The sequence below is a fragment of the Spea bombifrons genome, chromosome 3, assembly GCF_027358695.1.
Source record: "Spea bombifrons isolate aSpeBom1 chromosome 3, aSpeBom1.2.pri, whole genome shotgun sequence".
Classification (NCBI taxonomy): Eukaryota; Metazoa; Chordata; class Amphibia; order Anura; family Pelobatidae; genus Spea; species Spea bombifrons.
This window is the reverse complement of record NC_071089.1, coordinates 38,984,739-39,003,582: the sequence shown is the minus strand read 5'-3', so window position 1 is coordinate 39,003,582 and position 18,844 is coordinate 38,984,739. Positions and strand designations below refer to the sequence as shown.

Here is an 18,844-nt window from a genome sequence, read left to right as displayed (position 1 = left end):
ATTAAATTAAATTATATTAGTCGTATATATTATATGTAGATATTTATTTAGCATATTGTTAACCTTGATAAACCTGCAGAACTATAAAGACAATGCAGTTAAAATTCTTCTTTCTAAGAATATTTTATATTGTACTTGTGACACTTGTTATGTGACATTACGTCATTGTTGCAATTGTAATGTAATGATGTCATGTAAAGAAAAAGTACATACCTCTAGTAACTTGCTTTTCATCCTTGACACATATATTATGTATCGAGCCAATGGGATCACAGTAACATGGTCGGCAAGGGTGGGAATGAGTCGGTAACACCTAAGTGGAACACAAAAAGCCATTGAACTAATTTATGTATAGTTAAAACCTGAATCAGGTCAATTATTATATAAACTCAGTTATTTGATTTTCTGCAGGAAATGGTTAGAAATAAAACAGCTTTTATTCATGAAGTAAAAGGAAAACATACATTAAATTAAAATCTATAAATAATGAAATGTACATAAAACATTGACTCTATAATAGATAAGTAAAAATACACATACAATGGTATTTGTGGTTTTGCTGGAGTATATAAAAAACAAATAGTGTATATCAGAGAATATTGTATACATCCTTAAGTTTCTCCAAATGAAAAAAAAAAAAGATAATGTACCCCTTTTGGTCGATAGAAGCCATCAGCACATGTCTCACAGTTTATTCCCGCTGTATTCTCTGTACAATTAAGGCACACTCCACCTCCAATGTATTTTCCATGAATATTCAAACTCAGATGCCTGTCGGCTATTTCCTGATCATAATAACATTCTTCAGCTTTCCAGTGACAGTTGCAAGCTATTAAAAAATCAATGGCCAATAATTACAATGGACTCCTCCAATGACATTAGAATGACTGCAATAAGTAATTTGTATGCAACATAAGCAGGAAAATGTTAATAAAAGACAAGGTAAGGAAAGAAAATAAGACAACGTATATGTGATGAGAGAAGACATGAATCAGCCGTTAATGAAAAATAATTAAAAATAACTTATATTAGAATAACTCTAAAGCAAACACTAAAATAATCAGGGCCGGCCCTATAATGGGGCAGACTGGGGCAATTGCCCCAGGCGGCACTTTAGAAGGGGCGGCACTTTGCCGCCCCAAGCGTTTTTTTTTGAAGCGGAGGAGAGAGAGAGAGGCACCGAGTGGTTTTCGCTTACCCGCTCGGCGCCCCTCTCTCTCTCTCCTCTGCGGCGAGTCTCCCTGTTCGGTCCCGGTGCCGTCTTGTAATGCAGAGCGCCGGAAGTGACGTCAATTTCCGGCGCTCAGCATTACAAGCCGGCACCGTGGCAGAGCAGGGAGACTCGCCGCAGGACTGTTTAAAGGTAAGTACCGGGGGGGCGGGGGTAGATAATGGCGTCGGCGAAGTTTAAAATGCCGCCCCCCCCGCCGTCGGCGGGGGGGGGGCGGCGTTTTAAACTTCGCCCCAGGCGGCGTTAAGTCTTCGGCCGGCCCTGAAAATAATACACTGCAGAACTAGCTCACTAGTCATGATAGAAACATAGAAACATAGAAAATGACGGCAGATAAGAACCAGTAGGCCCATCCAGTCTGTCCAACCTCTGAGTACTTTCCTTTAGTACCTGCCCTTATCCTATATCTAGCTTGGTCTTGTGCTTATCCCATGCTTGCTTAAATGCCTTTACTGTATTTACATCTACCACTTCTGCTGGAAGGCTATTCCACTACCCTTTCCGTAAAGTAATATTTTCTGATGTTACCATTAAACCTTTGCCCCTCTAGCTTATGGCTATGTCCTCTTGTTGTGGTAGTATTTCTCCTTTTAAATAAACTTTTAAATAAATCTTCCTTTACCTTGTTGATTCCCTTTAAGTATTTAAATGTTTCTATCATATCCCCCCCGTCACGTCTTTCTTCCAGGCTATATAGGTTAAGATCCTTTAACCTGTCCTGGTAAGGTTTATCTTTTAATCCATAAACCATTTTAGTAGCCCTTCTCTGAACTTTCTCCAACATATCTATATCCTTCTGGAGATACGGTCTCCAGTACTGTACACAATACTCCAAGTGAGGTCTCACCAGTGATCTGTACAACGGCATGAGCTCTTCCCTCTTTCTACTGCTAATACCTCTCGCTATACAACCAAGCATTCTGCTAGCATTACCTGCTGCTCTACTGCATTGTCTGCCTACCTTTAAATCCTCAGAAATAATTACCCCTAAATCCCTTTCCTCACATGTTGAGGTTAGGACAGTATCAAATATTCTATACTCTGCCCTTGGGTTTTTATGCCCCAGGTGCATTACTTTGCATTTATTCACATTAAATGCCAATTGCCACAGCTCTGACCATTTTTCCAGTTTACCTAGATCGTTTGCCATTTGGCTTCTTCCTCCAGGAACATCAACCCTGTTGCAAATTTTTGTGTCGTCAGCAAATAAACATACCTTTCCATCAAGACCATCTGCAATATCACTAATAAAAATATTAAAGAGAATGGGTCCAAGTACAGACCCCTGAGGTATCCCACTGGTAACAAGACCTTGTTCTGAATATACGCCATTGACTACAACCCTCTGTTGTCTGTCACTCAGCCACTCCCTAATCCATTCAACAACATTGGGATCTAAACTCAGAGATTGCAGTTTATTTATAAGTCTTCTATGTGGGACAGTGTCAAAGGCCTTACTGAAATCCAGATACGCAATGTCTACTGCACCACCTTGATCAATTACTTTAGTCACCCAATCAAAAAAATCAATAAGATTCGTTTGGCATGATCTTCCTGAGGAAAACCCATGTTGTTTTTGATCTTGAAACCCATGTGACTTCAGATGTTCAACAATCCTTTCCTTTAACATAGTTTCCATTAATTTACCCACTACAGATATAAGACTTACTGGCCTGTAGTTGCCCTACTCCTCCCTACTGCCTTTTTTGTGAATGGGCACAACCTTCGCTACTTTCCAATCCCCAGGGACGACTCCCGTTACCAATGATTCGTTAAATATATCAGTTAACGGTTTTGCTAGTACACCCCCAAGCTCTTTTAATAACTTGGGGTGTATCCCATCAGGCCCCATCAACTTATTTGTCTTTACCTTAGACAACTGAAGTAGAACCTCTGCCTCGATAAACTCACATATTTCAAATGATTCAGTCTTTTTTTCCAACTGAGGTCCCATTCCCTCATTTTCATTTGTAAAAACTGAACAGAAATATTCATTGAGGCAGTCAGCTAAACCTTTATCCTCTTCTACATACATTCCCTTTGTTTTTAGTCTAACTAATCCTTGTTTAACTTTCCTTTTCTCATTTATATATCTAAAAAATGTTTTATCTCCATTTCTTACTGACAGGGCAATTCACTCTTCTGCATGTGATTTTGCAGATCTTATAACTTTCTTTGCCTCTTTCTGCCTTATTTTATAGATCTGTCTATCTTCCTCACTTTGGGTATTTTTGTAACTACTAAAGGCTAACTTCTTGTCTTTTACGATGTTGGCCACTTCTGCAGAGTACCACAGCGGTTTCTTTAATTTTTTTACTCTTACTGACCAGCCTAATACAATTTTCTGTTATCTTCAATAATACATCTTTTACATAATCCCATTTCTCCTGAACGCCATTTAGATTATCCCAGTCTGATCATGACTCCTCTATACATATTCTCATTTTAGAAAAGTCAGCTTTTCTAAAATCTAAAACTTTTGTTTTTGTGTGGTGTGACTCAGTCACTGTTCATATATTAAACCACTCAGACTGATGATCACTAGATCCCAAACTTTCACCTACAGAAATATGTTAACAAATCTCCATTTGTGAACATGAAATCCAATATGGCCTCGTTACGAGTTGGTTCCTCAACTACTTGTTTTAAAGATAATCCCAGTAGGGAGTTTAGAATATCCGCACTCCGGGTACAACCAGCTACTTTCGTTTTCCAGTTCACATCAGGGAGATTGAAGTCACCCATGATTATAACATCCCCCTTCACTGTCATTTTAGCTATTTCCTCCACTAGTAGATTATCTAGTTCTTCTACTTGTCCTGGGGGTCTATAAATCACACCTATGCGAGTTACTTTTGCCAAATTTTACTGTAACCCAAACCGACTCTAAGTTCTCCTCACCAACTTGTATTAAGTTAGATTTTATGCTATTTTTCACATATAGGGCCACCCCTCCTCCTTTCTTGCCCTTTCTGTCTTTTCTATATAAGGAGTTCCCCGGTATTGATATGTCCCATTCATTTTTCTCATTATGTTTCAGTAACAGCCACTATATCAACATTCTCAGTTGCCACAACTGTTACAAGTTCATGGATCTTATTCCCTAAACTGAGAGCATTTGTAGACATGACCTTTAGCTTGTAATTTAACACTGATGCTGCAATCGCTTTCTGTCCTTGCTTTGGGGGATGAGCTTTCAAATTTTATGAAACAATATATTAGCACTGACTTTTGTGTCATATGACAATAAAAAAGAATACTGTACATATAAAAAAAATAAAAAAATTTCATTTCTGGGACAGCCAGGACTGACATGAGAGATACTAACAATTTGCAAGGACAAGGGTCCTGGTTTTTTATAATTAACTCCTGTTTACACATTTAAGATACATACTGTGGTTCATACAGTATAAAATAGTATTGTTAATCACACAATATTAACTAGCGCAAAGACTCTGCAGAGTTAAGGACTACTTACGTTCACACTCGTTGTTTGAGAGTGCTGTCCCTGCTTGCCAAGGTTTTTGGTTGAACAAGGGACAGCATCGATCACAGCTATTACCACATGTGTTATGCTCACATTCACAGGATGATTTCTGTAACGGTTAATGAGAAAAATAATGAACATTTAGGTGTAGAAGTAATACTGTCCGCTAAGTACCGCTGATGTACTATAAGCTAGTACATAAAACATAGGAATTCTTTATTGAAGTGAATTTACTGGATCAATTATTTAGACTGTTTTGGATTGCATGTTTTTTTTTTGCTCCCCGTAAAGTAGTTTTTAAAAGCATGAAATAGTAAATGCTATGATGTATCCATTAGTATTGTAAAGCATGAGTGACAATGCTTAGCAGTTATATGATGTTTTTTTGTCAGGGTTTACCTTTTGACATACTCTGGCCAATGACATAACATATTTTATTGCACTTCTCCCCATAAATGTGATGATCACACAAGGTGATTCAGAGATGATTAAATAAAGTATGAACCAATCTTCACCTTTCACTAGAACATTTTAAAAATCTACTAAATGATGGCACATTTATTCAATAAGCATTTCAACACTTTATGAATGCCTGAATACTATGTATGTATGTCTTAAAACCTGTGGTTCACAAAGACCATGCCTGTATTTTATGTTTATGTCTTGGAATCTGCCTTTCAGAAGAAGCATAATTTAATTCCCGCAGTTTGAATTGCTGTCTACTGCCACCTACGGCATTGTAAATCAGGGGTTAACATATTACAAATGAAGTCAACAAAAATAACAAGAAGTACTCAACAAGCAAAGGAAGGGCATTCATAAAAAAAAAGTTTAATGGGTGTTACTCCAGAGGTAGTTTCTCTTCATTTTCCTATGTTATTCTACCCACGCTAGATATAATATAGTGCAGTTTCTATATTATTGCAGTGAAGGCTATATCACATATTTACAGTCACTCCATAGGCTCTTCAGATCTAGGAAATAGTCCATTAACAATGATGTCAGCCTTATGACACTCTACTATGCAATTTAAATTAGGACAGCCATATTGCACAAACTCAATTAAAAAATAAAATTGAAATTAAAAAGGTAAGCCATCTTGGCTTCTACCTTCTGAACTACCTTATTATACTTACCACCTAGGATTAAGGATATTTAGGCATAATTCAATGTTTATACAGAAAAATTTCCACTAGGTTATGGTTTATCAAAGTTTTTTTTAATACTTACATTTGTTGCTGGATTAAGAGGACAAGTACTTGCATGGCCATAACAAACACACCTGCCACCAACAGATATGTCTTTTATTGAATAGAAATACTGTAAATTAAGGGGAAAATATGATGGTAAATATATGAAAACAGAACAATAATTATATTACCAATAACCCATCGTGATATATTACATAGTTTATTTTACAGTTATAGTTTAGAACAGGGCTGTCCAACTGGTGGCCCGCAATGCACTTGTTTGCATGGTACGGTGGACAATTGTACCAAGGGCCGTCCAAAATCCTATAAAAAGGGTTAGTCCAGGCTGGACCTGTCTACATTTGGAAGCGAGAGTACTGTGAGGTAATATCACGGCTACAGTACTTTTCTATGAGTAATGTAAAAATAGCTTTCTTTATTTCTATTGTTATCAAAATGATATTACATATGAAGAAAAAAACGAATGAATAGTATTAGATTATTTAAGAGAATCAAATGTGTCTTTTCCTTGCGCTGTAGGATGTCTCTACTTTTGCCATGCTTGCCAGCAAAATGTTTTAGAAAAATTACAAATGACCCTTCACAACAGGAAATTGAAAAATAAAAAATGGCAAACATAACATGAAAAGGAAAAAAAACCTGCAATGGCCCATTTTTATGCTGGGATGTAGCAAGGTTAAATGCAATATCAATAAAGTTCATTACTAATGTAGGCGAGCAAACCTGGTGCTTGGAGGCTGATTTATAAGTGTTTATTCTGCTTGCCCTTTCATTGCTCCTGATTCACAGCAGAACTGTAACAAATACACAGGTCTTCCAGAGAGACAGGACCATAATCGCTAAGCTGAATACCCCTTGCATCATCGAACAGATCATCACCATTTGCTCTCCTACAGTGATTAATTTTTATGAGGATCAGCAAAGCACTTTGATATTCTATCCCATTCAGAAAATGGCTGCTAGAATCCTGTGGTAAATATCCCCTATAGTTCTATTTCATTATATAAATGCCTTAAAATAAGGACAGAGTCTTACTTTTACCTGTTCATTCAATTAACTTTACATTTTTTTTGTGCCACACTCAACTAAAGGTTGGCCAGAGAAAATAGATCTGAATATGATTACTATCAGTGCAATTTTTTGAGCTATTGCTTGTTCTTTACAAAAAAGACTGGGCAAAATGTAAATTAATTATTGAAGCTGTCCAGCTAGGCGAATAACAATGAGCAGCGAAGTCAGAGCATTTTGTCTAGGAGACTGGTTTAAGATGCAGAACTAGAACACATATGTCCAAAAACATATTATATAAAAATTAGAAAAGAAAATGACAATAATTTTAAAAACCTTTTCTTCCTTAATCATAACAGGCACAGGTCCACCTTGCATGGTCGTTCATGTAATGTTATAGTTAGAGGTATGTAACTATATATACAACTTAATTTAAGAAGAAATTGGAATGACAATGCTCTGTGTGCCTCATACAAGGTTTAAGGTATAAACAGTAGCGTACCTAGCGGGGGGCGGTCCGCACCGGGTGCCGCTCATCAGGGGGGTGCCAACTTGCCGGCACCCGGCACCCCTCCAGAGACGGACAGTAATGTCCGCCGCTGGAGGAGCAGGCTCGCAAGGGAGCGGTATCGGAGGTCTTTAACAGACCACCGGCTCCCTTGAGTGATTTTAAGCCAGTTCAAGGATTTCCGCTGTCCGTGCCCTCTGAACCCCGTGCCCTTGGAGGAAGACAGAAGAACTGAAGAAGAAGAGGAGCGAAGAGCAGGAAAAGGAGCTGTAAGGAGAAAAGAGGAAAGGTAGGAAAGCATACAGTGAGAGTGGTTTGGTGTATGTGTGTGGATTGGTGTATGTGTGTGGATTGGTGTATGTGTGTGGATTGGTGTATGTGTGTGGATTGGTATGTATGTGTGGATTGGTATGTGTGTGGATTGGTGTATGTGTGTGGATTGGTGTATGTGTGTGGATTAGTATATGTGTGGATTGGTATGTGTGTGGATTGGTATATGTGTGTGGATTGGTATATGTGTGTGGATTGGTGTATGTGTGTGGATTGGTGTATGTGTGTGGATTGGTGTATGTGTGTGGATTGGTGTATGTGTGTGGATTGGTATGTGTTTGTGGATTGGTTAGTGTGGATTGGTAAGTGTGTGAGAGTGATGGGTGTTATGCTGTACCATTTCCAATGTATTTTTCATTATATAATTATGCTCTAAAGTACATCATAACTCCCATCACTCTATAATGTTCCATACAGTGGCAGAGCTGGGAGACAGAGGCCTTGCACCCCCACCGCAGGACTCCTGAAAGGTAAATGAACTTCAAAGAGGGAGAGGGTAGATAGTTAGGAGGGGTAGATAGGGAGAAGGGAGTGAGAAGGGGTAGATAGGGAGAAGGGAGTGAGAAGGGGTAGATAGGGCAGAAGGGAGCGAGAAGGGGTAGATAGGGCAATCATACTCCTATCATGCCAAGTCTGCAAGTGCCTACTGGAATCTGGGTATGCCTGGGCATGATAGGAAAGTGATTGCTGTTAACAATTATATATATATATATATATATATATATATATATATATTGTGACCGTGTGAACCCCAGGGAGATGATTAGCATGGCATCTGGGTACAGCTGCTATGCAGAGTATACGTATGGGTCCCTGGGGTGGAGCAATTGGAGAGCAGGGTGGGCCAATGCTCCATTTCCCCATTTTGTGGAAACTCCATGCCGGGTTTTCCATGAGGCAAGAAGTCCACAGGATCTGGTCCGGGATTTCTATGAGGCTGACATCAGGCACAGGTGCTGGACATTAAAAACCCCTGGAGCCTGATACTCAGAGAGACTGTTGGGGGAAGAGGAAGTTCCCTGTACTCCCAGGGCAAGGAGAGGCCCTGAACAAGATCATCCCTGAGCCAAGTGAGGCAATACCTGCCTGGACTCTTTTGTGTGCTGTCTGGGGGAGGTTTTCCAGAGCCTGGCGTAGCTGGGTCTGGCTGGGAGGTTGAGATAGTGGGTGATTAGGCTGGTCAGTCTGCACCAGCGTAGTTTAGTTAGAGAGGGCTCCAATTGGGAGCTAGGTTTTCGTTTTATGATTTGGTTTTGGGGTTTGAGCGATTAAAAATAAAGCGCTATTTTGTTCAAAGCTGCTGTTCCTGACTCTGATTGCCCCAGAGGACTGTGCTTAGGACCCCTAAAAAGTGACATGTGTGGCCCTAATGCTATAGGGTTTGTCACATATGGTGGAGAATGCGGGCAAAGCACTGCTATGGTCTGTGGGCAGAAAGCAGGAACCAAGTGAACAACTGAGTGGATGCTGGTGACGAGTGCTACACTGGATCCAGGAACCCCAAGTGTTGTGTGGCCTGAAGCTACCAAGCTGCAGTGGATGTGCCAGAAGTGATTACAGCTTAACCCGGAGGATTGAGTGAAAACACTTCAAAGACTGTTGCATGGTATGTGCCCTTGTATATTGCTGGCTGAAATACATATGCTTATGGAGGATGGCCTTGCTGTGTTTGTGACGACTTAGTGATGATCCGGACGTGAAGTTTCTATTTGCTGGATAAAAGTATTGTGTATCTGTGAAACCTGCAAAACAAAAGCATTTCGTCGCTATGGCCTGCTGGTAATTACCTGATTGCATACTGCAGAGGGAGAGATTTAAAGCCCTGGAGTACAATCTCTTGGATTTGTGTATTGCAGTGACTGCTAGTCTAATGCAAGATGGGAAAAGGACAGCAAAGCAGAAATAAAATGTCCTTTCCATGTTTCACTCGCCAGCCAACCTGCAGTGGATATGTGGAACCACTGAAACTGGCACAAGAGGCATATATAAAGTGTGCAGGGTCCTGTATTGAGGCACAAGAGTTAAAGGAGGAAATTGAATCCTTAAAGTGGCTGCACCAGGGTGAAGTCTCTGATTTGAACTTGCAGCTGAAAGAAGTAACTGATAAACTAAATGCTGCAGAAAAGAAAGTGGGAATGCTACCTATGTCTTGCAATTGTGCTGCACATGGGGACAAAAGAGACTTTACGATAGCTAGAGGAAGTCTTTCACCGGTGGTTCTTCAACTTCAGGAGGAGAAACACAAATTACAGAAAGAGTTTGTCTTCAACAAACAAAGGTTTGATGATGCTATAAAACAGAGGGACTGTGAACTTAAGAGACTGACAGAGCTAAATGTTTCCTATGACAAACAGAGTCGTGGTGAAGGTAACAATGTGGCATGGACTACCAAGCTCAGGAAAGTGGAAGCTATGCCCAGAGATGAGCTGAATCAGTATGTGCTTGAGCAGTCAGAGTATGTTGGGAAACAGATCTGCAAGACCAAAAAGCTGACTGATGAGTGTTTGCTAAAAGAACATGAATTAATAAAGGTTAAAAACCAAGCAGCACAATTACAGGTGGAATTGCACCAAACTATTGGCCAGCTTGAGGGAGAAAACTTCACTTTGCAAAATGAAGTGGCTGCTTCTAGAGAAAAGCATTGTGTTGATCTGGCAGCAAAACTTCAAGAGATGCAACAGTTGCAGGAACAAAAGCTGGTGGTTGAAAAACGTCTCGCGGAGGTGTCCCAGAAAGGTAAAGAGGATGCAGAGCGTGTATTCGGGCTCCTTTCTGAGAATAGCAGTGTGAATTTAACACTTGCAGTTGAACGTCTAGAAAAAGTAAAGCTGCAGGAGACCGTAAAAGAACTACAAGATGAAATCCAGGCCTTGTTTAAAGCCAGTAAAGAGAACACTGAACTTCATAAGGCCAACATAGCACTAAAAGACAAGTATTTCCAGAAAAAGGCGGAACTGAAATCGTGCAAGGATCAGCTACAGGACGCAGAAGCTCAGCTAAAGCAAATGGAGGCAGCTATGCTTCTAAAAGAGGAGGACTTAGGATTGGCTATTCACAACAGAGATCAAGCTTTAAGGGAGAGTGATATGATCCAACGTAACCTGGAAGCAATACTGAGTAACACAGAACGCGACAGGCAAACATTAATGAGGCAGCTTGCTGATATCCAGACCGAGAGAGACACATTGTCAGGGAATCTGGAGAAAGCCCTCATGTCCAATGAAAAGCTTCAACAAGTTGGACTTAAACTGCAGAAAGAGAATATATCCCTCAGGCATCAACTGGAGATATCCACCTTAGAGCTGAGAGAGGTGAAAGCAACCCTTGAGGAACAAAGGGTTACTGCAGCAGAAAAACATGTACTACTACAACTCCAGTTAGATGAACTGGGTATACAGCTAGCTGAAGAAAGGGAGGCCAAGCTAGCTCTACAGAAACAGATTAAGGTCCAAGAGGAAATGGACACAGTATCTGAAACGTCACAAATTGCACAAGCAGCAAGTGAGCAGATACAGTACAAAACAAGCTGCCTGGAGGAAAAGAAGAATGGCATGGAAAATAACCATTATAACCTAAGTGATGGAGGGACTATGCATGGTGCTGGAAGTACTGACCAACTAGCAGAGCAACATGGCAGTAAGCTACTCCAGGGAGCAGGTGGTCCCAGGTCCAGCAGAAACCATACTTCAAAGGAGGAACCTTCTACGGGTGACAGTAAGGTCCATCCATTACACGCATCTGGGGTAAGAGGACATAAAAATGGGCTTGGTATTAAAAGGAGTGATGGTGAACAAGCTACGGGGAAACAGCTTGAAGATGGTGTGCGCTTGGCTGTATCGTGTAGATCACACAGGGTAGACCTTTTCCATGGGCAAGCTACGATGGTCTTCATTTGTACAGAGAAGAGACGTGGCTGTGCAAAGTGTTACCCATTCACTGATCACTGCAGAAACCCAGAAGGGCAGACGGATACAAGGAGGAAGTATCCACTACCGGGCCACATTTATGGTGTGTGGAAAGGAAAGCCCCCTGATGCCAACCTAAGAGGGACGTCATCAGCAGAGCTGCTTAGTCCCATGGTCGCTCAGCCCCATGGTTCTGAGCTGGTGGGGAGGATATGTGACCGTGTGAACCCCAGGGAGATGATTAGCATGGCATCTGGGTACAGCTGCTATGCAGAGTATACGTATGGGTCCCTGGGGTGGAGCAATTGGAGAGCAGGGTGGGCCAATGCTCCATTTCCCCATTTTGTGGAAACTCCATGCCGGGTTTTCCATGAGGCAAGAAGTCCACAGGATCTGGTCCGGGATTTCTATGAGGCTGACATCAGGCACAGGTGCTGGACATTAAAAACCCCTGGAGCCTGATACTCAGAGAGACTGTTGGGGGAAGAGGAAGTTCCCTGTACTCCCAGGGCAAGGAGAGGCCCTGAACAAGATCATCCCTGAGCCAAGTGAGGCAATACCTGCCTGGACTCTTTTGTGTGCTGTCTGGGGGAGGTTTTCCAGAGCCTGGCGTAGCTGGGTCTGGCTGGGAGGTTGAGATAGTGGGTGATTAGGCTGGTCAGTCTGCACCAGCGTAGTTTAGTTAGAGAGGGCTCCAATTGGGAGCTAGGTTTTCGTTTTATGATTTGGTTTTGGGGTTTGAGCGATTAAAAATAAAGCGCTATTTTGTTCAAAGCTGCTGTTCCTGACTCTGATTGCCCTAGAGGACTGTGCTTAGGACCCCTAAAAAGTGACATGTGTGGCCCTAATGCTATAGGGTTTGTCACAATATATATATATATATATATTGTTATTTAATTGTTTTGTCCTATTTTGGTGTGTTACTTACTTTAAATAAAAGTGTTAGATTTTTTTATGGTGTGTGGGGGGGGGGTCATATTCAGTTTCGGCCAGGTAGTTTTAAAGTGTGTGTGTGTGGGGGGTGCCACATACAGGATCCGCCCCGGGTGCCAAATACTCTAGGTACGCCCCTGGGTATAAATATCTCTATAAGGTTTAAGTAGCCCTTGCTATATAAGCCTACTTATTTTTTAGGTTCTTTAAACATAAGATCACCAACTCCCACCCGCTCTTCCATTATTAAGATACAAAGGCACTTATATACTATTATATTACATTGTATTACATGTATTTTAGCTCTTATGCCCAATAATTGCTGTTGTTAAATACCTTAAAAGGGAAGGTATGACTACTATTAATTTACACAGACATGCTTAACTATCCCTGAAATTACATAAAAATTTTAAATAAACTTAAATACCTTTTAAATTTCAGGAAAGGTGCTATTTTAGGTTGAAAACAAACAATGTTTTGATGCTGATCTCTTTTGAAATAATAATTTTATAAGATGTCACAATAGTCTAACTGACTACAGTACATACCTTTAAATAAAATTACAGGTTATTTATGCAAAATACTTTATATACTTTATCTTTTAGTTTTAAATTAACAAGATGCATTCTTTGAAAAGTAAGAGAAAAAGTACCTCATGCACAAAAAATAGGGGGGGGGGAGCAAATGCATGAATCATCTCATGCATTTGCAAGGGGGGTATCATGATAATTTAAAGGGACCCCAGAAACATCATATGCATTAAAGTGTATATGATGCCTGGAGTGTCTCTTTAATATCCAGAGAACAGATAGTAGCTGGAGATGAATGTCACATAAGCAAAAGCCAGATCTTTTCCAATGTTTTTTACTCATTTTGAATAAGAATATATTTCATATTTAAATATTTGTTATTTTATATGATTATAATGTACTAGACTTATTTATACTCTATATTAATGACTTGCTTGTTAATAATGTAAATACACATTTGTGTTGCTACTGCAGGATTAGCACATCCATCACAATTTGGTGACAGCACATTTACTTTAAAATGAACACTAGTATAGTGAATAAAGGAAGATAGCCAGGTCAGGTTACATTCTGAAATAAAAAAAAACTGTCAAGATGTTATGCAATGTGAACAATTAAATATGAAATACTCCTCTTTGATTTCACATGAAAGGCTACTTTCCTGCATATATCTGAACCAACACTTTACTATACTTCAAAAAACCACACTAGCATACGGCTACTTCAGCAATTTTTCAAGAATAAAAAAGTTAGCAGTAATGTTCTGTCTTTTCCACTAATTGAGTAAAAAAGAATACTTTGGATTCGCCTGGTATCCCAGATAGCCAGTCAGGGCCTGCTTGGTAGTCTTGTACATGCCTAGACTGACCATCAGATAAACCAGTGCTGCTAATGTACCATTATTGTCAGTGATGCCGATTGAGCAGCAGTAGATACTGTGTGTTGGGCCAATGGCTTAGCAGATTGTTTATTATTCAATTGGTGTTGCTAATTGGGTGACTGGTTGGTTTGGGCAAGCTATAAGTCTAAGTCACAAAAATATAAAAAATACACCAGCTTTAGTGTAAAGTACTAAATAACAGGTGCTGGTCAAATGCTGGGCAGATTGAACCCAGATTCTAGTGGTTTAGTTTGCTAATGTTTACAGGTAAAATGAAAATTACAAGAGAAAAAAGATATTCTAATATCGATTATAACGACAGCTGAGGATCTAGAAAATAGATGATGGTATATATAATGATGTTATACATATTACATATATATCAGTTTTTTTACTTACCCTTCTTGTAACAATAGGATCAAGGTCTTTTGGATCACTCTCAGTTAGCATCATTAAATCAGCATTAAGAGTACGAATTCTTTGTAATCTTAGTCTAATGTAGCGAGCTAGTGTAAAATTAAGAAGAGTCTCAGAAGGATCCTCAGCACTTGGTCTCCCAGTAATAAGTGAAGTGTGAATCTAAGAAAGCAAGGAAAGTGTACGTTATCAAAAAGTCAAATGAAGAAGTCTATCAATGGGAACTTTGTGGTGTTTGAAGTGAGGAAGGGGTGACCGATTATCATTTTAAACAGGTGCTGTTCTAAATGTTAGCCATTCCTACATACTATAATAGATGCTCTTGAAGAGCATAAGGGATCAGTAAAGCAAGCTATAGCATACCTCACATGTGTCCAAGTTTTCATGCAACAGTCTTGATTTTTGGGCACTGTCCAAAAAATCTACCCTACTGTTTCAGTTTTGGAGGTAGTGGGGATAAATAGCTGATTGGGGAGATCCTCTAATCTCAGGTGCAGTTGAAGACAGCAGTGGGCATGTGACATCAAAGGGCAATGTGTTCATGCCAATGTTTGCAATGCCTTGGCAGCAGAGAGAATAAGTGGTGCTTTAATTATTTGTTAAAACACGCCAAATAAAAAAAGCCACAATTATTCATATAAATCACTTTTTCTTTTAATGTAGTTTTCCCTACATTATAATCTTAGTTAGTTTTAGCATACTCTGTTACCTCTCTATAAACACTGAGTATATACGCAGAATTAAACAAAACACAAATTCTGATTGTTCAATCTTATTTCAGACAGCTCCATTAATGTTCTAAATAATAATCATGCTGTATTTCATACTGCAAGAAACTCACATCACAGTGCAATATGTGCCTGACTTCAATCAATTAAAAGCAACATCATGAGTCTGTTGACTGGGTATTGTTAATAAGTACAGATCTGTTTTAAATGCCATGTTTTACATTTCTGCTGAAATGTCATAGGCTGCGCTTGTCATACTCTTCCTCACTCCGTCATTCCCCAAAGAGTTTAGGGAAATGTCAGCCTAATGAACTGTTAAGCAAATATTGTTGTGTCATTGACAACTATACCCTTCAGCTGAGCTCTTGATGGGACCTCTGCTCCACGTTATTACTTTGCTTGTTTGTGTCACCTTCTAGTTCTAGTTGCTTGTTGGAATGACAAATTGCAATAGCTTTCAGCTTTTATTGTGCACAGTGTCGGAAATTACTCTATCTGTTGTTCCCAAATGATGCAACAAGGGTGGGTTTGTAATACTTGTCTAATGAGTTTTGACTGTGTATGTGCAAAGGTGTACACATTGTTAGACATTAGAAATAACCTTTATCTTGAAGTTTTTTGCTTTGCATTTTAAAAATGTTGTGGCATTTTAATTTATGTAACGATTTAGAATAAATCTAACTTATTATCTGTATCCAACAATATTGGGACCATGGCAAAGATTTTATATGACAGTTTTCCTACAGAAGACTAAAGACTAATGAAGATGAAGATGAAGTTAAGTTAAATTTTAACTCTGCTGACACACTCCGCTTGTAATCTCTTAATCACTTATTCATTAATATATAATAACTTATGAGTTGATGGAAGTGTATGTTTTGCGAGCTGCAGTTGAGTTTAAGTGACTTGGAAAATCACTACAGAAAAATGAAATGTTTTAAAATGTAAATAAATTCGAGACGTTTGAGTGCCCTTTTAAACCCCACTCTATGTGCAGAAGTTAGGGGGCTAACAATTCACAACAGCTTACCTATGTTGCCCCCCCCATAGGATGGCTAGTGGGGCTAAATTTAACTTTAAAGAACCTATGGATAGGCATGGAACCAACCCATGGAATCAATTTTTTTTGGTCTGATCAATCTGCTGATTAAAGTTGGAGGTACTGGATGCCAGCGCTGCACACTGGATACTAGATGAACCAATGTTACCATACTTTCTTATGGGACAGTGATTGTATTGGACATATTGAGTATTTCATGTGTCCAGCCCAGCTAATGATCTCTATATTTTATATCTACACATAAACATGGATCCTGCATTGACTAAAACATAAATTACAGACTTCCTCAACGTATAAATTAAAGTGTAATCTTTAAAAAAAAATTACAGCATTAGTGTAGAACTCCATTCATTGATGTTAGGTTTGACATCACTATTTTGTAGCATAACAAACCATAATTAATGTGTTTATTCTAATAGCAGTATTAGACTGACCGGCCTTAGTGGAAAGGGTGTGATTTTCCTCAACAGCTCAATTCCATTAGGACTATATTTGATTATCATCATAGTGCGTGCCATTATAGAAGAGTGTTAGGTCATAAAATTATGAATGTAGTTAATTATATACTAAATGTGGCAGAATTTAGAATTATTAGCATATAGGATAATTTCCATCACATACTACAATTCCACTCCCACAACAGAGACATATGATAAATATAATTTTACCTGTGTGTTAGCATATTTGTTCAAATTACAGGCTAGACAACTTTCCATGCAAAAAAATAGTGATTGTTCTGTGTGTGTCAAAATTATCTCATTAGCAGACTGCCCAAGAGCTTTTGGGACTTCAGAGGTCCTTTACTCTCTGAAGAAGCCCCTTAAGTCCAGACTTAAGTGACTTTTCTATGCTGGCCTTTTCTATGCTGTTTTATGTTATACTTTACTCATTCTACTTGTTCCTATGTATGAATATTCCAAGCAGTGGCGTCTCCAGCTTTCATATTTAGGGGGGGCACATGGGGGGCCATGTTTTAGACGTGCATTTTTAACTACATCATATGTACTTATCTCTTTGAAGTGATTGAAATATGATTTCAAAATAACAGCTGAACTGGCAGTTATTTTTCATTCTTTAATATTAGCCCCTGCTGCCAATATATATATATATAAATATTAAACCCTGCTGCCGATATATAGAAATATTACACCCTGCTTACTATATATATTAATATTAGCCCCTGCTGCGGATATATATTAATATTAGCTCCTGCTGCGGATATATACTTATATTATACCCTGCTGCCGATATATATTAATATTAGACCCTGCTGCCAATATATATAAATATTAAACCCTGCTGCCAATATATATAAATATTAGCCCCTGCTGCCAAAACATATATAAATATTAAACCCTGCTGCCAATATATATATAAATATTTGCCCCTGCTGCCAATATATATATATAAATATTAGACCCTGTTGCCAATATATTTTATAGTGAAAACATTGGACCCTACCCAAGCATTTCCTTGGGCCCCGCTCAATGCTCCCTTGCATGCAATCACTCCCTCCGCTACCACACCAAAAAAATATATTTGCCACACTGACTACAGATCAGGGGAAGACCGTGAGAGTCAGTGCTTCTGACTGCACCGTGACATTGAGAGGTCCTCTCCCCTGTAATCATCCCTTTGTCCCCTCATTCACTAAACCATACCGCTCTTTTACTTACACCCTGTAGTTCAGGTATAGATCAAATAAACAACGCATGGAAACAGCACATGCAACTGAATAAGACAATAAAAAACCTTGTATTTGCAGGTATACCTAAATAATGTATGGAAACATAGCATTGCAGGTATAAACCAACAGAACACATACACCCAGCATTGCAGGTATAGGTCAACTGGAAATCACATATAAACTCAGCACTGAAGGTATAGATCAAATAAACAACACATGGAAACAGCACTCCAGGTATTGATCAATTGAATAAGACATACAAATCCTATATTTGCAAGTAAACATAAATAATGTATGAAAACATAGCAGATACAGATCCACAAAATGACACAAAACCCAGCTTTGCAGGTATATATGAATTGGAATTCACATAAAAACTCTGCATTAAAGGTATAGATAAAACCCCCTAAATTACAGGCATAGCTCACAGGATGCAGCTCACCAGCCCTGGTGTCCACACTGCCCACATAGAACCCGACCAGCACCAAGATAACATTAACATTAAGATAACAGCCCAGCGTGAGCCAATTTTGTCCCAAACAGCCCGCCCTGACACCAGTACAGGCTCTGTAACACCGACACCCAAACACACACACCAGGACAGGCTCTGCCACACAGACACCCAAACAGACACACCAGGACAGGCTCTGCCACACAGATACCAGGACAGGCTCTGCCACACTGACACCCAGACACACACACCAGGACAGGCTCTGCCACACCGACACCCAAACACACACACACCAGGACAGGCCCTGCCACACCGACACCCAAACACACACACACACACACACACACCAGGACAGGCTCTGCCACACAGACAGCCAAACACACACACACACACACACACACCAGGACAGGCTCTGTGTTTGAGTGGTTGGGCTAGGCCCTTTAATACAGTGAAGGGAAATCTTAATGATTCAGCATAC

At 39.5% G+C, this 18,844-nt stretch overlaps 1 protein-coding gene across 5 annotated transcripts in view; it reads right to left on the bottom strand.

Annotated features, from left to right (window-relative positions):
- LAMA2 (laminin subunit alpha 2) overlaps positions 1–18,844 on the bottom strand; it is a 349,942-nt gene that overhangs the window by 231,521 nt on the left and 99,577 nt on the right. For all 5 annotated transcript variants that reach the window (XM_053458972.1, XM_053458973.1, XM_053458974.1 and 2 more), the window contains exons 5-9: positions 14,423–14,602; positions 5,949–6,038; positions 4,710–4,827; positions 651–829; positions 214–313 (exon numbers count right to left, since the gene is read on the bottom strand). In XM_053458972.1, the coding sequence (XP_053314947.1) occupies positions 214–313; positions 651–829; positions 4,710–4,827; positions 5,949–6,038; positions 14,423–14,602 (667 nt within the window). The remainder of the gene's footprint in view (positions 1–213; positions 314–650; positions 830–4,709; positions 4,828–5,948; positions 6,039–14,422; positions 14,603–18,844) is intronic.